General features: G+C 43.9%; 1 protein-coding gene across 2 annotated transcripts in view; it reads left to right on the top strand.

Annotated features, from left to right (window-relative positions):
- Window positions 1-519: 519 nt before the first annotated feature.
- ror2 (receptor tyrosine kinase-like orphan receptor 2) overlaps window positions 520-17,800 on the top strand; it is a 131,060-nt gene continuing 113,779 nt past the window's right edge. Inside the window, exon 1 of one of the 2 annotated variants that reach the window (XM_014145451.2) lies at window positions 520-934. In XM_014145451.2, coding sequence (XP_014000926.1) covers window positions 847-934 — 88 coding nt within the window. In that variant the 5' untranslated portion in view covers window positions 520-846. The remainder of the gene's footprint in view (window positions 935-17,800) is intronic. The other variant, XM_014145441.2, reaches the window with a different exon arrangement.

Below are 17,800 nucleotides of genomic sequence, written 5' to 3'. Positions count from 1 at the left end.
TCAAACAGGGATGGGGCTGGAGAAATGTAACCGCTCATATTTATGGCTGGATCGAAGGACAGGACATCCATGATATATCTACATTATAGTTTTAACCGTGTCGAGGCTATACAGTGTTTTTTACGTTTGCAAACATTGGAGTAAAACAAGTTCATATTTTGGGTTCTGATGGAAGACAACTGTTGAACTAATAAGTTCATGAGGATTTATAGTCTATATTCTTCAAGAATCAAAGGGTATATCATTATTTTAAAAGTCTGAAAATGTATGTAGCGATCGCATATTTCGGCTTTAAGTGTTAGTAAAATAATTGTTAAAAATAAATAAATAATAAAGTTCCTTATTGTAGGTATCGACCAATGCGCACGTGACGCGCAAATGATCCACAAAGTAGACATCTCAGAAACAAATGTTGCAGGTCAAGGTTTTTAAGGTTTTTATTAAGGTATCGCAGATTTCGCCCGTAGATGGCGCTTCTCCCACAACACAAAGTCCTTGGGGGAGAGTTCCGTGCGACGTCATGTGTGCAGAAAGCTGACGTTTTTAACTAGGATACTTCGGGCAACAGTTAAGGAAGGAATAGCGACTCTCGACGGTCTCCCCTCTGAATGCACTGGATGAAATTCGCCGTTATTTTTCAGAAAAGCTAGTTACTATAAACAGGAGTTTCGTTTATTGCACACCGTAGTTTTTATCCCATTGAGTGCTACTTACTACTTCAATTTTTTTTCTTCCCCCCATACGAATTCAATCTCCCAAGATAATAATTGAAATACCTGTAGTGCATATCGGATGAGACTTTCCTTGGTCAAGTTTCATAAAACTGCATGAGCACTTTGTGGAACCATGGCATGGATAAAGAGTGGTGTTTTGATCAAGCTCTTCAGAAGCTTCCTTATTGCGGTCGTTTTGGCTCCAAGTTTGAGATCCGCAGGTAAGTGCTCCTTGGAATTAAAAGTTATTTATAACTTCGTGTTATACGCAACTCTGGCACATTTTATCTCAGAGAGTACTCTCAAGTACTTTAACTTGCGTAGTTAAATAAACCTTAAATTAAAAAAAATGCCATCCGTTTCTGAAATTTGAGCAATACTTTACAGTAGGATAGCACATTTTCACATACATAAATATGTTATTGTTATTCTGTGTTGCATCGCAGGGATAGGTTCTGAAAGAGTTTATTGGAATACTTAAGTGGTTTCTTTTTCCTATGATTCCTGTCAGACCTTTTCCAGTTATTTTCTTGTCTGTGGGACGTTTGGATTTGGTTTAACAAGCACGTCCATTGTTGTTGGGGCAGGATACATTCAGGTTGTGATGATCAGACCTCGGTCATTTTAAATCACCCCTAGTGGAACAAGAGAGGGTGTTTTCCTCATCCTATTAGCCCCGCTTATTCAAGGCAAAGAAGAGAATGCACTGTATTGGACAAGTTCAAAATGTAGCCAGCTTTGTCCTGTTTTTGATGTGTATGATCTGAAATGTTGTCGGCCTACAGACTGAACTGAGGAGGCTGTTTAGTGCCATGACACTAAATGTGTCCATCGTATGATATTCAGTATCCATCTCCTATAAAACCAAGGAATACCAGGCAGAGGCCACGGTTGGTGAAGGTGTTAATCAGTTGCCTATTTGAAAGTGATCTCTTGTCTTTGTCAGTCTTGCTAATTCATTTAGACCCTGGTGGGGGGTGACAGATGTTGGGATTTCCTGTTTTCAGCTTGGGTCCCCAGGTCCTACCATTTGGTATCAGGTCAAAGGGGGGTAGGACAGAGATTTAGGACCATGTAGGCCTACCTTGTATCTCCAGGTCCCCTCAAAGGACCTTCCAATAACATATAAAATAACATAATTGACTACCTTAGTAGAATTAAATTGGTTCATAATTGGGGGAATAGACTATAGGCCTGTTCGATTGAAAGAAAGTGGTGGAACTCCTATGGAATTGCTTTCAATTGCAGTGGATTTTTTTTTTATACAACAAATCAAGCTAAAGGTTTCACTCTTTTCACATGGGGTGGTTAGTTTGTTTTTACAAATTCCGTAACTTATAGGCTACTGGTCATGCAGGCTTTTTTTTTTAATGGCTGGCGCAACAGTCTCTCATCCAGGGGTTTGGGTATAAATAGAATAGAAGTGCCTGTTGGTGGGGCCAGGCACAGCTTGGCCTGGCCTGGGGAGGTATGTGAAGAGGGTGAGAGGGGGCAGGGGGTATCCACAGAAGGCTCACCTCTTCTGCTCCTTACTCACATCCCATCAAAAGGTGTTGGGGGATATTCAAATATTCAAACTGGCCATTTACATGCTAATAGTTTCACTTGCTAATAACCGGCCCTAGAACTTACAGGCTTATAGTCTTTACCATCGAACAAAGGAGCATTTCTCCTCTAAAGAGTAGTTGATTTTTAGAATGTGAATGCGTTGAGGCTATCTTTTAGTCTTGAGTTGATGTCTATCCTCTTTAACTGGAATGATTATGCATACATTGTGTTTTAAATGTACCTTTTTGTATGACTTTTCTTGAGAAAACATTATTTACATTAAAGGCTATATGGGTTTTATTTTTTATTTATTTAACTAGACAAGTCAGTTCAGAACAAATTCATATTTACAATGACTGCCTACACCAGCCAAACCATGGCGACGCTGGGCCAATTGTGCGCTGTCCTATGGGACTCCCAATCACGGCCGGTTGTGATACAGCCTGGATTTGAACCAGGGTGTCTGTAGTGACGCCTCTAGCACTGAGATGCAGTGTCTTATACCGCTGCGCCACTCGGGAGCCCTCATTGTATGGGTGTCCTCCTGATATGTTCAAGCCATGGTAATATCCAGGTATGCCAACTTGGTGATAACTGGTCCTCTTTATTGACTTCTAAAACAACTTCATGTTCATACATCTCTTTTTTTCTTCTTCATCACAAGCAAAACCATAACATGTATTTTCCAGTGTTTCTCCCTGCAGTGCCCAACCCTAATGCAGTTTGAAACTTGCAATAGTAACAGCAGGTCAAAATGATTGATGTCTGGCCCCTTTTTCGGTTTAGAGTAAATAGACCATGCTTGGCGTTGCAACGAGTTGCCCTCTAATTTAGTGATTTTGAATTAGATTAAGAGCATAATAAACACATCTCTCATGGTAGTGGATCACTTATATGTGGTTTGTAATACAACCAATAGCTTTGCTACAATCACAAAACACAACCGGTGATGCTATTAATAGAACTGCCTCACATGGTGCAATTTTATTGAGGGGAACTATTGATAATAGGTGCAGGGCACTGGCAGAAGAAGATTTACAAACAGGGCAGGTTTCTCTTTTTGCTTTTTTTTTACTGCCTCCACTATCAACTCTCCCCAACCCTCTCCCTTTCCTCTTTCGCTATCAACTCTCCCCCCCCCAACCCTCTCCCTTTCCTCCTTCGCTATCAACTCTCCCACCCCCCAACCCTCTCCCTTTCCTCTTTCGCTATCAACTCTCCCCAACCCTCTCCCTTTCCTCCTCCGCTATCAACTCTCCTCTGCCTTTCCTCCTCTGCTACCAACTCTCCCCCCAACCCTCTCCCTTTCCTCCTTCGCTATCAACTCTCCCACCCCCAACCCTCTCCCTTTCCTCCTCCGCTATCAACTCTCCCCCCCCAACTCTCCCTTTCCTCCTCTGCTATCAACTCTCCCACCCCCAACCCTCTCCCTTTCCTCTTTCGCTATCAACTCTCCCACCCCCCCAACCCTCTCCCTTTCCTCCTTCGCTATCAACTCTCCCCAACCCTCTCCCTTTCCTCCTTCGCTATCAACTCTCCCACCCCCCCAACCCTCTCCCTTTCCTCCTTCGCTATCAACTCTCCCCAACCCTCTCCCTTTCCTCCTTCGCTATCAACTCTCCCACCCCCCAACCCTCTCCCTTTCCTCCTCCGCTATCAACTCTCCTCTGCCTTTCCTCCTCTGCTACCAACTCTCCCCCCAACCCTCTCCCTTTCCTCTCCCGCAGCTGAGCTGTGAAGTAGGGCGAGAGGTAGTGGGACTGGACGTGGTAGAGAAGTTAGCCAGAGTTCAGCCAGCTAATCTAGTGTTAACTCAGGCCGCGGATGGAAATCTTCAAAGCTGCTCCCTGCTCCGGGTTCCCCCGCATCTCAACAATAGTTTTGATTCCCCCCCTCTTCATTTTTCATAATATTTGAGCCATGCCAATAGCATAGCTTGCAAATGCAATTTTGGCAAGCTTACATTTGTTTGTCCTCTAATGCATTACAATTTGGCATAGTTAGGCGTACCTTTGTAGGCTTGGCAGCTTTCCTAATTGGCATAGTCTAGATTTTGATATTTATATAAATGTTCATCTTACTCACTAACTCAACACATGAAGGGGGTTGATATCAATGTGCCCTCATGCCTATAAGGAGTAGTTCGTTGCCAGTGTGGAGAGAACAGTAATTGTCTCCTTTGTTCTGTAATTACCAGCTGGTGACAACTGTGACGAGGGAACAGGAACTGACATGGTAGTTGACGTGTTGACGTACACAGCACTCCCCTCTAGCAGAACAGGAGCGAGGAGGAGAGGCTAAGATATGGTGTGCCACTACGACCTAGCAGCTATCACACAAAACGCATGCAGATGTGCACCAACGATGACATGCAATGTCAGCATAGAGAACACAGTGTCAGAATAAAGGCCTCATTGTGTGTTCTCAGGTTCTGGTCAGTGGTTCCCTATATGCTCATCCCCAATCCTCTCCCTTTCCTCCTCCGCTATCAAAACTCTCCCAACCCTCTCCCTTTCCTCCTCCGCTATCAAAACTCTCCCACCCCCCAACCCTCTCCCTTTCCTCCTCCGCTATCAAAACTCTCCCACCCCAACCCTCTCCCTTTCCTCCACCGCTATCAAAACTCTCCCAACCCTCTCCCTTTCCTCCTCCGCTATCAAAACTCTCCCACCCCAACCCTCTCCCTTTCCTCCACCGCTATCAAAACTCTCCCAACCCTCTCCCTTTCCTCCTCCGCTATCAAAACTCTCCCACCCCCCAACCCTCTCCCTTTCCTCCTCCGCTATCAAAACTCTCCCACCCCAACCCTCTCCCTTTCCTCCTCCGCTATCAAAACTCTCCCACCCCCCAACCCTCTCCCTTTCCTCCTCTGCTATCAAAACTCTCCCAACCCTCTCCCTTTCCTCCTCCGCTATCAAAACTCTCCCACCCCCCAACCCTCTCCCTTTCCTCCACCGCTATCAAAACTCTCCCACCCCAACCCTCTCCCTTTCCTCCACCGCTATCAAAACTCTCCCACCCCAACCCTCTCCCTTTCCTCCTCCGCTATCAAAACTCTCCCACCCAAACCCTCTCCCTTTCCTCCACCGCTATCAAAACTCTCCCAACCCTCTCCCTTTCCTCCTCCGCTATCAAAACTCTCCCACCCCCCAACCCTCTCCCTTTCCTCCTCCGCTATCAAAACTCTCCCAACCCTCTCTTCCCCCAATCCTCTCCCTTTCCTCCTCCGCTATCAAAACTCTCCCAACCCTCTCCCTTTCCTCCTCCGCTATCAAAACTCTTCCACCCCCAACCCTCTCCCTTTCCTCCTCCGCTATCAAAACTCTCCCACCCCCAACCCTCTCCCTTTCCTCCTCCGCTATCAAACCTCTCCCTTTCCTCCTCCGCTATCAAAACTCTCCCACCCCCCAACCCTCTCCCTTTCCTCCTCCGCTATCAAAACTCTCCCACCCCCAACCCTCTCCCTTTCCTCCTCCGCTATCAAAACTCTCCCAACCCTCTCCCTTTCCTCCTCCGCTATCAAAACTCTCCCACCCCCCAACCCTCTCCCTTTCCTCCTCCGCTATCAAAACTCTCCCACCCCCCAACCCTCTCCCTTTCCTCCACCGCTATCAAAACTCTCCCACCCCAACCCTCTCCCTTTCCTCCACCGCTATCAAAACTCTCCCACCCCAACCCTCTCCCTTTCCTCCACCGCTATCAAAACTCTCCCACCCCAACCCTCTCCCTTTCCTCCACCGCTATCAAAACTCTCCCACCCCAACCCTCTCCCTTTCCTCCTCCGCTATCAAAACTCTCCCACCCCAACCCTCTCCCTTTCCTCCACCACTATCAAAACTCTCCCAACCCTCTCCCTTTCCTCCTCCGCTATCGAAACTCTCCCACCCCCCAATCCTCTCCCTTTCCTCCTCCGCTTCAAACTCTCCCAACCTCTCCCTTTCCTCCTCCACTATCAAAACTCTCCCACCCCAACCCTCTCCATTTCCTCCTCCGCTATCAAAACTCTCCCACCCCCCCAACCCTCTCCCTTTCCTCCACCGCTATCAAAACTCTCCCAACCCTCTCCCTTTCCTCCTCCGCTATCAAAACTCTCCCAACCCCCCCAATCCTCTCCCTTTCCTCCTCCGCTATCAAAACTCTCCCACCCCAACCCTCTCCCTTTCCTCCTCCGCTATCAAAACTCTCCCACCCCCCAATCCTCTCCCTTTCCTCCTCCGCTATCAAAACTCTCCCACCCCAACCCTCACCCTTTCCTCCACCGCTATCAAAACTCTCCCAACCCTCTCCCTTTCCTCCTCCGCTATCAAAACTCTCCCACCCCCCAACCCTCTCCCTTTCCTCCTCCGCTATCAAAACTCTCCCAACCCTCTCCCTTTCCTCCTCCACTATCAAAACTCTCCCACCCCAACCCTCTCCCTTTCCTCCTCCACTATCAAAACTCTCCCAACCCTCTCCCTTTCCTCCTCCGCTATCAAAACTCTCCCACCAACCCTCTCCCTTTCCTCCTCCGCTATCAAAACTCTCCCAACCCTCTCCCTTTCCTCCTCCGCTATCAAAACTCTCCCAACCCTCTCCCTTTCCTCCTCCGCTATCAAAACTCTCCCACTCCAACCCTCTCCATTTCCTCCTCCGCTATCAAAACTCTCCCACTCCAACCCTCTCCATTTCCTCCTCCACTATCAAAACTCTCCCACCCCCAACCCTCTCCATTTCCTCCTCCGCTATCAAAACTCTCCCAACCCTCTCCCTTTCCTCCTCCGCTATCAAAACTCTCCCACTCCAACCCTCTCCATTTCCTCCTCCACTATCAAAACTCTCCCACCCCAACCCTCTCCATTTCCTCCTCCACTATCAAAACTCTCCCAACCCTCCCCCTTTCCTCTTTCACTATCAACTCAACCCTCTCCCAGTGGTTCCCTATATGCTTATCCCAAAGAATAAAAATCCAAACACAGAAACCTCAATGCTGATCAAGCATGGAGCTTTAACTGACCATGGCCCCTATTCTTAAAGAGTCTTAGAGTATGAGTGCTTATTTAGGATCAGTTTTGCCTTTTTTATATCATAATGAATAACATTACATGGACAGGGAGACCTGATTCTAGATCAGCACTCCTAGTCTGAGACTCTTTATGAATACGGGCCCAGGCGAAGCATCCCAGGTGGATTAATTACCCCGAGAAAGCCGTGCTGGGTTGTCGAAACGCAACTCTTCTTAGGCATACCTGAAGTTGTGGGAGAAGAGCTCCATTTGTAATCAAGGGGGCCTTGGCTGGAAATGAGATCTCAGCATCGCGTCATTAGATAATCTGACACATGTGGGGAGTGCTGAAAGATGCCAGGATGGAGGGAGAAGAGAGACACGGAAAACAAGAGGGCTGATCTGCCTCCTGCAAGAGCAGGTGGGGCTTTAAGTCCTGCTATTAGAAGGCACATCTGTAGGGTCCCAACCAGTCTTTCCTGCTAGGCTTCTAGTCATGCTAGTGACTAGGAAAATATAGGAAGTCTAACCCTGTCTGTTGTCCAACCCCTGAAACACAGTTAGGTGTTGTCCATGATATTTTCATTTTAATTGGTTTGATATGAAATGGATTAAAGGCATACTAGTCTGCAGGCCCGGGATGATACCAGTATCGCGATACCGTTTAGTATCGTGTCAAGGAACAAAATACAAAATGGATTTAACTTCTTTAGGAAAATAGCCCTAATGTAATCATTGTGTTGTTATCCAGAGTCACATGTATGTATTTCCAAGCTATAGCACACATTTTACATACAGCAGGTTTTTAAAGGATCAAAGAGTTTAGTGTGATTTGTTTTTATTTTACAGAGGGAAAAATATTGCGACACTGGTATTGTCACATCCCCACTAGTCTGTCTGTTACGGATACAGGTATCCTGAGTGTGTATCCTGTGTGCGTATTTCTTTTCTCTCCTTCTCCCCTCACAGGTGACAATCATCATTCCCCAATCAGTCAGTAATCAGAAGACACCTGCTCCTTTTTCATTACCCTATCACAGCCCTTTCCCTTGGTTTAAAAACCCAGTCAGTTGTTTTCTCTGCAGCTCAATCTCTCTCTGTAGTTCAATCTCTCTCTGTAGTTCAATCTCTCTCTGTAGTTCAATCTCTCTCTGTTAGTTCAATCTCTCTCTGTAGTTCAATCTCTCTCTGTAGTTCAATCTCTCTCTGTTAGTTCAATCTCTCTCTGTTAGTTCAATCTCTCTCTGTTAGTTCAATCTCTCTCTGTTAGTTCAATCTCTCTCTGTTAGTTCAATCTCTCTCTGTTAGTTCAATCTCTCTCTGTTAGTTCAATCTCTCTCTGTTAGTTCAATCTCTCTCTGTTAGTTCAATCTCTCTCTGTTAGTTCAATCTCTCTCTGTAAGCTCAATCTCTCTCTGTAAACTCAATCTCTCTCTGTAAACTCAATCTCGCTGAGCTCAAGCTTTCTCCCTCTCTCCCTTTGTATGCATTGATCTCTCTTTTGTTTTGTTTTTGCCTACATGTCACATTTGGCCCAACCTGTGACTATTGTTTTGTTGTGGTGCATGACTGTTTGTTTGTTGTGGGAAAAGGGGATAACCAGCCAAGTCGCCCATAGGCCTACATTACCCGTAGGAATACTTTGTCTAAGAACACTAGTTAGAACTGGGTGGACTACCCACTGTATTTTTGTTTAGTTAGCTAGCTGTTCTTAAAGCAGGCTAGTCTAGCTTAGGGGTGTTTTTGGATTATTGTTTCTTTCCTTGGGTCCAGCTCAGCCCCTCTTCCCGCCCCCCATTTAACGTGTGTTTAAGAATAAACCATATTTTAGTAAAGTTTTCCCCTGGTGTAACTGACTTTTTTTTTTTACCAGAAAAAATATTCCATGCCCTCTGTGTAATTCTTGCATTCTAATCAACTTTAAAAAAAATAGAACTCTCTCTAAAATCTGTATTTATTTGTTTCAGTCATTTGTCTTCTCACACCTAAAATTTTACACAAGGCGCTCATTTTACTTGGTGTGATTGACAGGCAGTACCCTCTGTGCCAAGCTTGTTCTTGACATTTGAGAGTTTTCCAAGCCGTTCTGTTGGATGACTAATGTCCGTGGAATTTGTGCTGACTCTGAAACTTATGATTTTCTTCTGGCAGTTGGAGGGCCCTAATTCATCCACGCACCGCATTAAAGCCACATAGTAACGTTTTCTTTGGGCCACCCAAAGCACAGCTCCGGAATAGTCGCTCAAAGCTGCGGTCACAGACTAGAGAGTAAGCCTAAGAAAGGCTTGACACAAACCAACAGCAGTCCTATTGTATCATTCATTTTCCCCTTATTTCATAGAGTAACGTGAACAAACTGAAACGTGTAACAAGACCGTTACATGTTTTTGTTCTCAGCCTGGTTGTAGTTCTATGAACTTGGATCTCTTGGTCACCATTTTGTTTGGAATCTTCAGGCTTTAAGCTGAATCAATTTCTAAATTAGGTTAGGGCATCAGTAAACCAGAGAAGTAAAATAGTAGGGCATAAAAGAACACCAGAATCTGTGTCCTTTCATGTAATCTGGACAGCCCTATTTGGATAGTCCCTCACAGCTTCTCAGACGTTCCACAAACTATATGCATAGATTTATTGAAAGTCAACAGCTACTCTGCTGACATCCGTAACTGTTTATTATCTTCGTCCGCCCTAGCTGTAAAAGTTGGCCTAGTTGTTGCGTGCTACAGATGGCTCTTAATACATGAAACGGACGGCATGTGTTTAGTTAGTTGAATAGTGAACACCAGGCCTCAATCATCTGTAAAGGAACATCTAAATTGTTACAGATTCTGTTGCACTGGTTTGGGTGAGATGAGGCGGTGGTAATGTAAACCGTTCTGTTCTAGGGTCAGTTTACTCTTCATATCTTAAAAGGAATTCATATCTTAAAAGGAGAAAATCTGACCTCAGATCAGCTCTTAGGAGTAACTTGGTTCAAGATGGTTGAAAACCACACTAGGAGATCCAGTGATTTATGGTGAGGGAAAAGGTCAGAGTCTAACCAAACTCAAAGATGAACATTGACTTTTCAGTGGAAAGGAATATTAATGCGGTTGCCTTCTGTTGGAAAATTGGATCTCTCCTCTGTCCCTGGTGCAACACTAATGTGAAGGTAATTCAAAATGTTTTGAGAGCGATTTCTATATATTTCTTTCCCCCCATCCTCAATCTGGAATTTTGCATGAGGCATAGAAAGGTAAACACAGGCAAATTGAATGTTCTTAAATCGCTAAAAATCTGCTTTGCTGTACCACTCTCCTCCAAGAATGGATCATATTTCATCGGTAGAAAACCATAAACCAAGGACGTGTCATTAATGCGGTTGCTTTAGCACCAACAGCTCAGCCTTGGTGCCTCTATGTATGTCTCTGCAGGGGTCTAGAACTCTTAGTCGTAATTTCAACATCAATATGAGTATTTTTGTGGAATTTCTCTCCTACCGTTTTAAGTGCTGTGTTTTTCTTGTATCTTTCAGTCAGATTTATGATTGCAAAAAACAGCACCGAAACCTAAATCGCAACAAATTTATTATGACTACTATAGTACATTGTAGTCAGTGAAAATTACCTTGAGTTTCTCCTCCAAATGAAACTATACCTTCTTGGACCTAGCTCCTATTCAACAGAAAGCCAGGCTAGCCAATGATTGAAAAAGCTTGCAGTCTTAAAGATAATGACTTTTGTCCGTGACCTGCAGTGCTCTTTATTTTTTTGGCTGGAACATTCATTTGACGTCGTTGATTGGGCAAAATGATCTTGATTGCATGTAAAACAGAGCCGTGCCCATAATGTGAACACATCCAACTAATTGCCTTCGGTGTTACAGTGAAGGAGGACCACTCCTGCTGAGAAGGACTATAAGAAAACCAGCAGTACCCCCCTTTAGTACAGCTCAGGGTGTTTTGTGGAGGAAATTGCTCATTCCATAGCTAGTATACTTTTAATGATGTTAGAAGTGACTGTATTCACTACAATAAACTGCATTCAAGATGGCTAATCAGAAAGTCTAGAAGATTGTCATAACCTCTAGGTTTGGTTCTTTCTCCTCTGTCTCTCTCTGTCACTCTGTCTCTCTGTCACTCTGTCTCTCTCTGTCACTCTGTCTCTCTGTCTCTCTGTCTCTCTCTGTCACTCTGTCACTCTGTCACTCTGTCTCTCTCTGTCACTCTGTCTCTCTCTGTCTCTCTCTGTCACTCTGTCTCTCTCTGTCACTCTGTCTCTCTCTGTCTCTCTCTGTCTCTCTGTGTCTCTCTCTGTCTCTCTCTGTCACTCTGTCACTCTGTCACTCTGTCACTCTGTCTCTCTCTGTCACTCTGTCACTCTGTCACTCTGTCTCTCTCACTCTGTCTCTCTGTCACTCTGTCTCTCTGTCACTCTGTCTCACTCTGTCTCTCTGTCACTCTGTCTCTCTCTGTCACTCTGTCTCTCTCTGTCACTCTGTCTCTCTCTGTCACTCTGTCTCTGTCACTCTGTCTCTGTCTGTCACTCTGTCTCTCTGTCACTCTGTCTCTCTGTCTCTGTCTGTTTTGATTGTAAAAGGGATGTGTCATAGGACTCTGTCAGATGATAGTTACAGGGAGTGAAAGATGCTCAAAGCCAGGGATGTGTACAAAGAGGACAGGCGTAACTTTAAAATAAAGATAAGGACGGATGTCGGCAAGGAAAATGACTTCAAATGATATTTAACAAGGGAGGGAAATATTCTCCTAGATGAAATCCTAGCGATTTAGAAAATGTGCCATTGGAATTATCTGAAATTGTTTCTTTAGTTAGGAACAGGTAATCTTGGCATTCCTGAAACCATTATTTTGTTGAAAATAAAATGTCATCTCAGATAATTAGATTTTCACACAAATTAGCAATTGTAATGTATAGGATTCAGTTAATATTCAATATCTATAGTACCCAACATCCCATCTGGACCAAATGGTCAAAAGCCACCCACGGACCCACAACCACCCCAACAACCACGCCAATCCCACCCCAACAACCACGCCAATCCCACCCCAACAACCACGCCAATCCCACCCCAACAACCACGCCAATCCCACCCCAACAACCACGCCAATCCCACCCCAACAACCTGTATACAGTATCAGGTCTCTATGTTTAACAAGTAGTATGAACCTGCCACTTGGATTATTTCCTCTCCATACTATGTAATATATTCCCTGTGAATCTGGAGATGTATTCTTTCCCTGTATTAAATACATCACAACATTTCCTCTGCAACTTTGGGTAGAAACACAATAGATTTAGCTCATGATGAAAATACAGTGTGATCATCCTCACAATAGAAACCAGTCCTCCATGAAAGTGATTCAGTTTGTCCTTCTCTTAGGCTTAATCTGTGTCCAGGAAACTGTGTGTGTGTGTGTGTGTGTGTGTGTGTGTGTGTGTGTGTGTGTTTTTTTTTTTGTTTTTTTTTTTTTGTGTGTGTGTGTGTGTGTGTGTGTGTGTGTGGTTTATTCCCTTCCAGTTACTGTTAGACCATTCCTGGTGTACAAGCAAACCATTAGGCTACAGCAGTTGTAATGGTTTCAATATTATGGTCTTCAATGGTAAAAGTCCCAAACACACATTGTTTTGTAATTGGGTTGCGTTGAGTTTAATGGTAAATGTCACTAATCACACTACATATAGAGCTGTTTCCTGACAACTTTATTGAAAAACAGAAGACTGCCATCAATTAATTATTTTATTAGGGTTGTCCCGACGTTTTAGTCCCTAGCCCATTTCTCCATCAGTTTTGGGCTTGTAGGAAAAGTCTTCATATGAGAATTGCATAGGGATAGCCCTCTCAGAGAGAGGTCACTTGTTGGACTGTTCAAGGAGAGTTGGGTTGAAGCTTTAGGTTTATAAAAGAAGGACAAACTGAATTGCTTTCATGGAAGACTGGCTTGAATTGTGAGCACGATCACACCATTTATTTTTATCATGAGCAAAATCTATTTGATTTCCCTTTTCCGAAGTTGCAAGAGACCAGCAAAATGGATAAAAGAGTGTGGCGGTATAGTAGGAACAACGGCCAAAACCTAGTTACATCATATTATCACACTACTTTATGGGAAATAATTCAAGCAACTTCAATTACTAACTTCACAGAGCAGGTGAAAAACAACCAGATTCACAGGGAATATATTATGGAGAAGCAATTCTCCAAGCCACAGCTTCCTACTACTTGTCAAACAGAGAACTAATTCTGTATACTGGTTGTTGGGGTGAGATTGGCGTGGGGGTCCATGTGTGGCTCTTGACACAAAAAAAATGGGGGGGGGGTTCCTCACGTCTTACTCATTGGTAGGAGGAAGTTTGGTCCAAATCGGTTGTTGGGTACTATATTTATTGAATATTATCTGAATCCTATACATTTAAATGGCCAATTTGGGTGCAATCAATTAGCTTAATTTCTCAGATAGCATTATTTTGTTGACATACAATTCTTTCAGGAATGATAATCGTACCTGTTAGTAACTACTACAGAAACCATCTGAGATGGTGGGTGTCAAACCTCTTTCTGGTGCTTTTTGAGGTGGAACGACCCTGTAGTTCAGGGGTGTTGAACTCTTTCCATGGAGGGCCTAGTGTCTGTGGGTCTTCCTTTCAATTAAGACCTAGACATCCAGGTGAGGAGAGTTCCTTACTAATTACTGACCTTAATTCATCAATCAAGTACAAGGGAGGAGCGAAAACCCGCAGCCACTCGGTCCTCCGTGGAATGACTTTGACATGTGCTGTAGCTAGTTGGGTAATGAAGGTGTGACTTCCATTATTGTCCATCACATACCTGACCAGCTGAATCCAAAGGGGTTTTACTATCCACCCACCCCAGCACCAGGTGTTCCCAAGAGCCCAGTATTTCATCCACTGATACTCCAGCTCTGGAATAAACATGAAAGCCGGGACAAGGGGAAGGACACTTAAAATGCAGGAATGTAATAAAAGAATGTGAGGCGATAACGGTGGCGTGAGAGATGGGGATGGATTATTTGAGGTCCTCACTTGGCGTGAGGAATTTCCCTGACTCAACCAGCAGTGTTTGGTTCAGATTCCAGTTGAGAAGTTTGGAAGATGTCATCGCCCCCCCCTCGTAGTTTTCAGTAATGTTTTTCTTTGAATTTAGACAGGCTGGCTTTCTGGGGTGTTGCATCAGAGATATTTTGAGAGTTAACACGGGGCAAGGAAGGAGTTTTGAGCTTGTAGTTAATTTTGGCCTTGTAACGATGGCAAGTAGACCCTCGTTGTCCTGCCTTAATTTGTTTTGACAGTGTTTGAAAAATGGATCCGCTCTCCTGTTGACTTTTTACTATTTATTTGACCACATTCCTGCATGGAGTGTGTTGCGTATTTCCCTGAACTGTGGTGTCATACCATATTAGTGGTTGTGACCGTCAGTGAGACAAAGAGAGAATGTGAACTTAATCAGGTTAATTACCTAAGTTAAGTTCAAGAGGTGAAGGAGCATTTTATTAGACATGGCTTTCTTTGTTTAGTGTTGATTTGATTTGCCACAGATACAAATTACTATTTTATTTAGGACATTAGCTCAAATGTCAGTTATTTTTGCATTAGTTTCTTCTCCAAATGATATCATATAGAACATACAAATTTAATTTGATAAAACTCCTCAACTGGTTTTTCAGGTAAATGCATTTGCTCTGACACTGATTTCAGTGAACCCTGAACATTTTACAGTAAGTTTCTTAATATGTCCTAATCAGTTTCCATATGGCACAAGTATTTTCACTTCTCATGTGATATGAATGAGTGTTACAGCTTATTTATTTTTTCTAAATAATTTTCACATGTGCCTGCCTGGCAAATGTCTGTTTAGATTGCAAGCTGTTTGGGCCTGTAATAAACCATTAGGCCGTGTTCTCCGATCTGTTCCTAATCTACCTCGTAAACAGTCACAGGACGTTGTCTCATGTGTGATAGCACATACTTCCCCAACTGTGTAACCTTGTTTAAAGTCGACCGCCAGTTTTCTTTTTTGTGTGTGTGTGTTTCTGTATATTTCTCTCTCCAGCCCGGGGCTCTTGTCTTGGCTTCCTCCCCTAACTTAATTAAAAGAAATGGGCCTGGTTCCAAACACGTGTACTTCTCCACTGCCTCCTTTTGATCCTGACATTCTCCGCAGTGTAGTGAATAAAGTGTAGTGACCAAAAAATGCAAATAAAATGATTGAACGGCGCAACATCCCAACCAGGAAGAACTTTCAACATGTTTCAAACCATGTGTAGCCTAAGCACTAGCATACACACAACCAGAGAAAAAGCATGATAGCTCGAATGTTTTAAACAACCCCAAATGAGAACACATCATTCTCCTTCCAAGTGGATCGACCCTGTCCAATTTTGTTCCAAGTGTTTTGTTTTCCTTTCACAGAAGAGTTAAAAACAGTCTCCCGCGAACGTGCAGAAATGACATGTGCGTAGTGGGGGGTTTAACAAGCCCCTTAGATAAAGTCTGTCCCTCCTCACACAGATGCTTTGTTAATCATAGCTTGGTGATGGAGGCCAAAGGAGGGAGCCTGGGAAGGAATGGGGGAGAGATTTTCCCCGCTGGCCCAAATGCATTCACTTACAAAGCTTTGTGCTTAATGAAATATGCCCTTTTGCAATGAGAGTGTTATTCACTACCGGAAAGATGTACTCGAGGTAATGTCTGCATACTCTAGCTGTCAGGATAAAGGAAACGAGACAGACAGATGACAGTAGATGACACTCTGAATGCCATGTTCACTAATATTGAGGGTTTGTGTCCAAATCCAATGTCCTTCATCGGTAACAGAACACAGGTGACAATAATCTGTTTAGCACTCCGCTAACTTTATCTCGGAGCCAGTAAAAGGGAAATGCAACATGCCACGAGGAGATGGTCCCCCTTCACAGCTTTCATTCCTCACCTCATTTATTATCTTTGTCTTTTTAGGCCTCCAAATGGCCAAGGCTTCAAAGGGCAGTGCCTCCATTTTACGAGACGGCCATTGTTGTTTTAACCCAGCCACTGGGATGAAGTTACCGTGCGTAAGTTACCTTGACGATGAGGGCGAGCTCTGTCGCTGGTGGGGAGATAGCATCTGAATCGGTAATATGGGGGGAGAATTCCATTTGTACGCAGACAAGCGATACAATCTTGCTGCAAATGGAAAAACTACAGAGACACACAGCCAGTGTGTTAGCAACACTGTAAACGTGCTGCTCTATTACCATTGACGGGATGTTTATCACAATGTGGAAGAGCTTTCTCCTAATGTCTGTTGTCTGAACTGAAGTGAAATAGAGCTACTAGCCAAGGTCAGCACAGTGAATGATTTAACTGGCTTGATTGTTGATTGATTTGGTTTTCCTTACTCAGAAATGATGATGGGAAATACAGGAAGGAGATGTAATTAAAACCCAGCATGGCTTCATACACCAGAACAGGAGCCAATTAGAAGAGCCCATACTGTATAACAAAGCCATGTTCAAGAAACCATCTTGGACTTTTATAATGCTTTTCCTGCAACAACAACCAATAATGCCTGTTGATGCTTTTATGTTTGGTGCATATGCTTCTAATTACAGACCTCCACCATCACTCGTTCCTGACGTTATGAGCTGGGAGGAGGGGCCTGTGGGGTTCTGATGTCATGTTCACAGTCCCTCACCCATTTGCTGATTAGAATCAGCGTTTCTGCCAACGCTCCGAGATAAGTCACCAGCCAGGATTTTATTATTTTATTTTTCTCCATAAATTCCTGCCAAATTCCCACAGTGAAATTTCAACTTTCAACCTGTGCTCACCAGTAAATGGTTTGAAGAATCGATCGTCGTTGGGTGTTTGTATTGCCCCTGCTGCCTAAAAGCTAAGTTTCCACTGGTGGTCTCCGATTTAGATTACATTAGAAAACTTAGCAGCGTACAATTACCCAGAGTTCCTCTCTGCTCTCCCTAATTAATCAGATACAGATGACAAGGATCATGTTTTCTGAGAGCTTGGTTGTCATCCAATGGGGTTGCAGATGTGTGTGACATCATTAAAAAACGGCATGTTTTTATATCATTGAGATGTTTGGAGTGCGGCTCGCTTTCCTCTTGCTCTGTTTAAGTTACTCTTAGCCGGCAGGAGCTGTGTATGGAAGTGTTTGTTTCAGTATTAACGTCTTAGTATTACAAACACAACGACCCCTCTGGGCGAGAAGCAGCGTCTCAACTGTTGATTTTACTTTTCTGACTTTGTGTTTTATTTTAATCACATCATCTGGTTTTTAAGAGGTTTCCAAAAGATTTAAAACATCCAGTAGCAAGTCAGCCTATGCAGAGTCGTCAGAAAACACTATCATCCGGTTTTCAGGGACACAGTATTTTCAACCTAACAAGGGAACTCCGCTCTGGTGTGTTTCTACACCTGCTACATTCGGCTAGTAGCAAGTAGACAGTAAAAGCATGTATGGGATGGCATTTTGGTCCTTGAAAGACTCAGATTTACTTAACATTTTATAAAAAGTTATAAAGGAATTCAAACTTGCACATCAA

Source organism: Salmo salar, chromosome ssa01 (assembly GCF_905237065.1).
Source record: "Salmo salar chromosome ssa01, Ssal_v3.1, whole genome shotgun sequence".
In the NCBI taxonomy this organism is placed as follows: Eukaryota; Metazoa; Chordata; class Actinopteri; order Salmoniformes; family Salmonidae; genus Salmo; species Salmo salar.
Note: the sequence above shows the minus strand (reverse complement) of the source record. Positions and strands in the feature narration are given on the sequence as shown.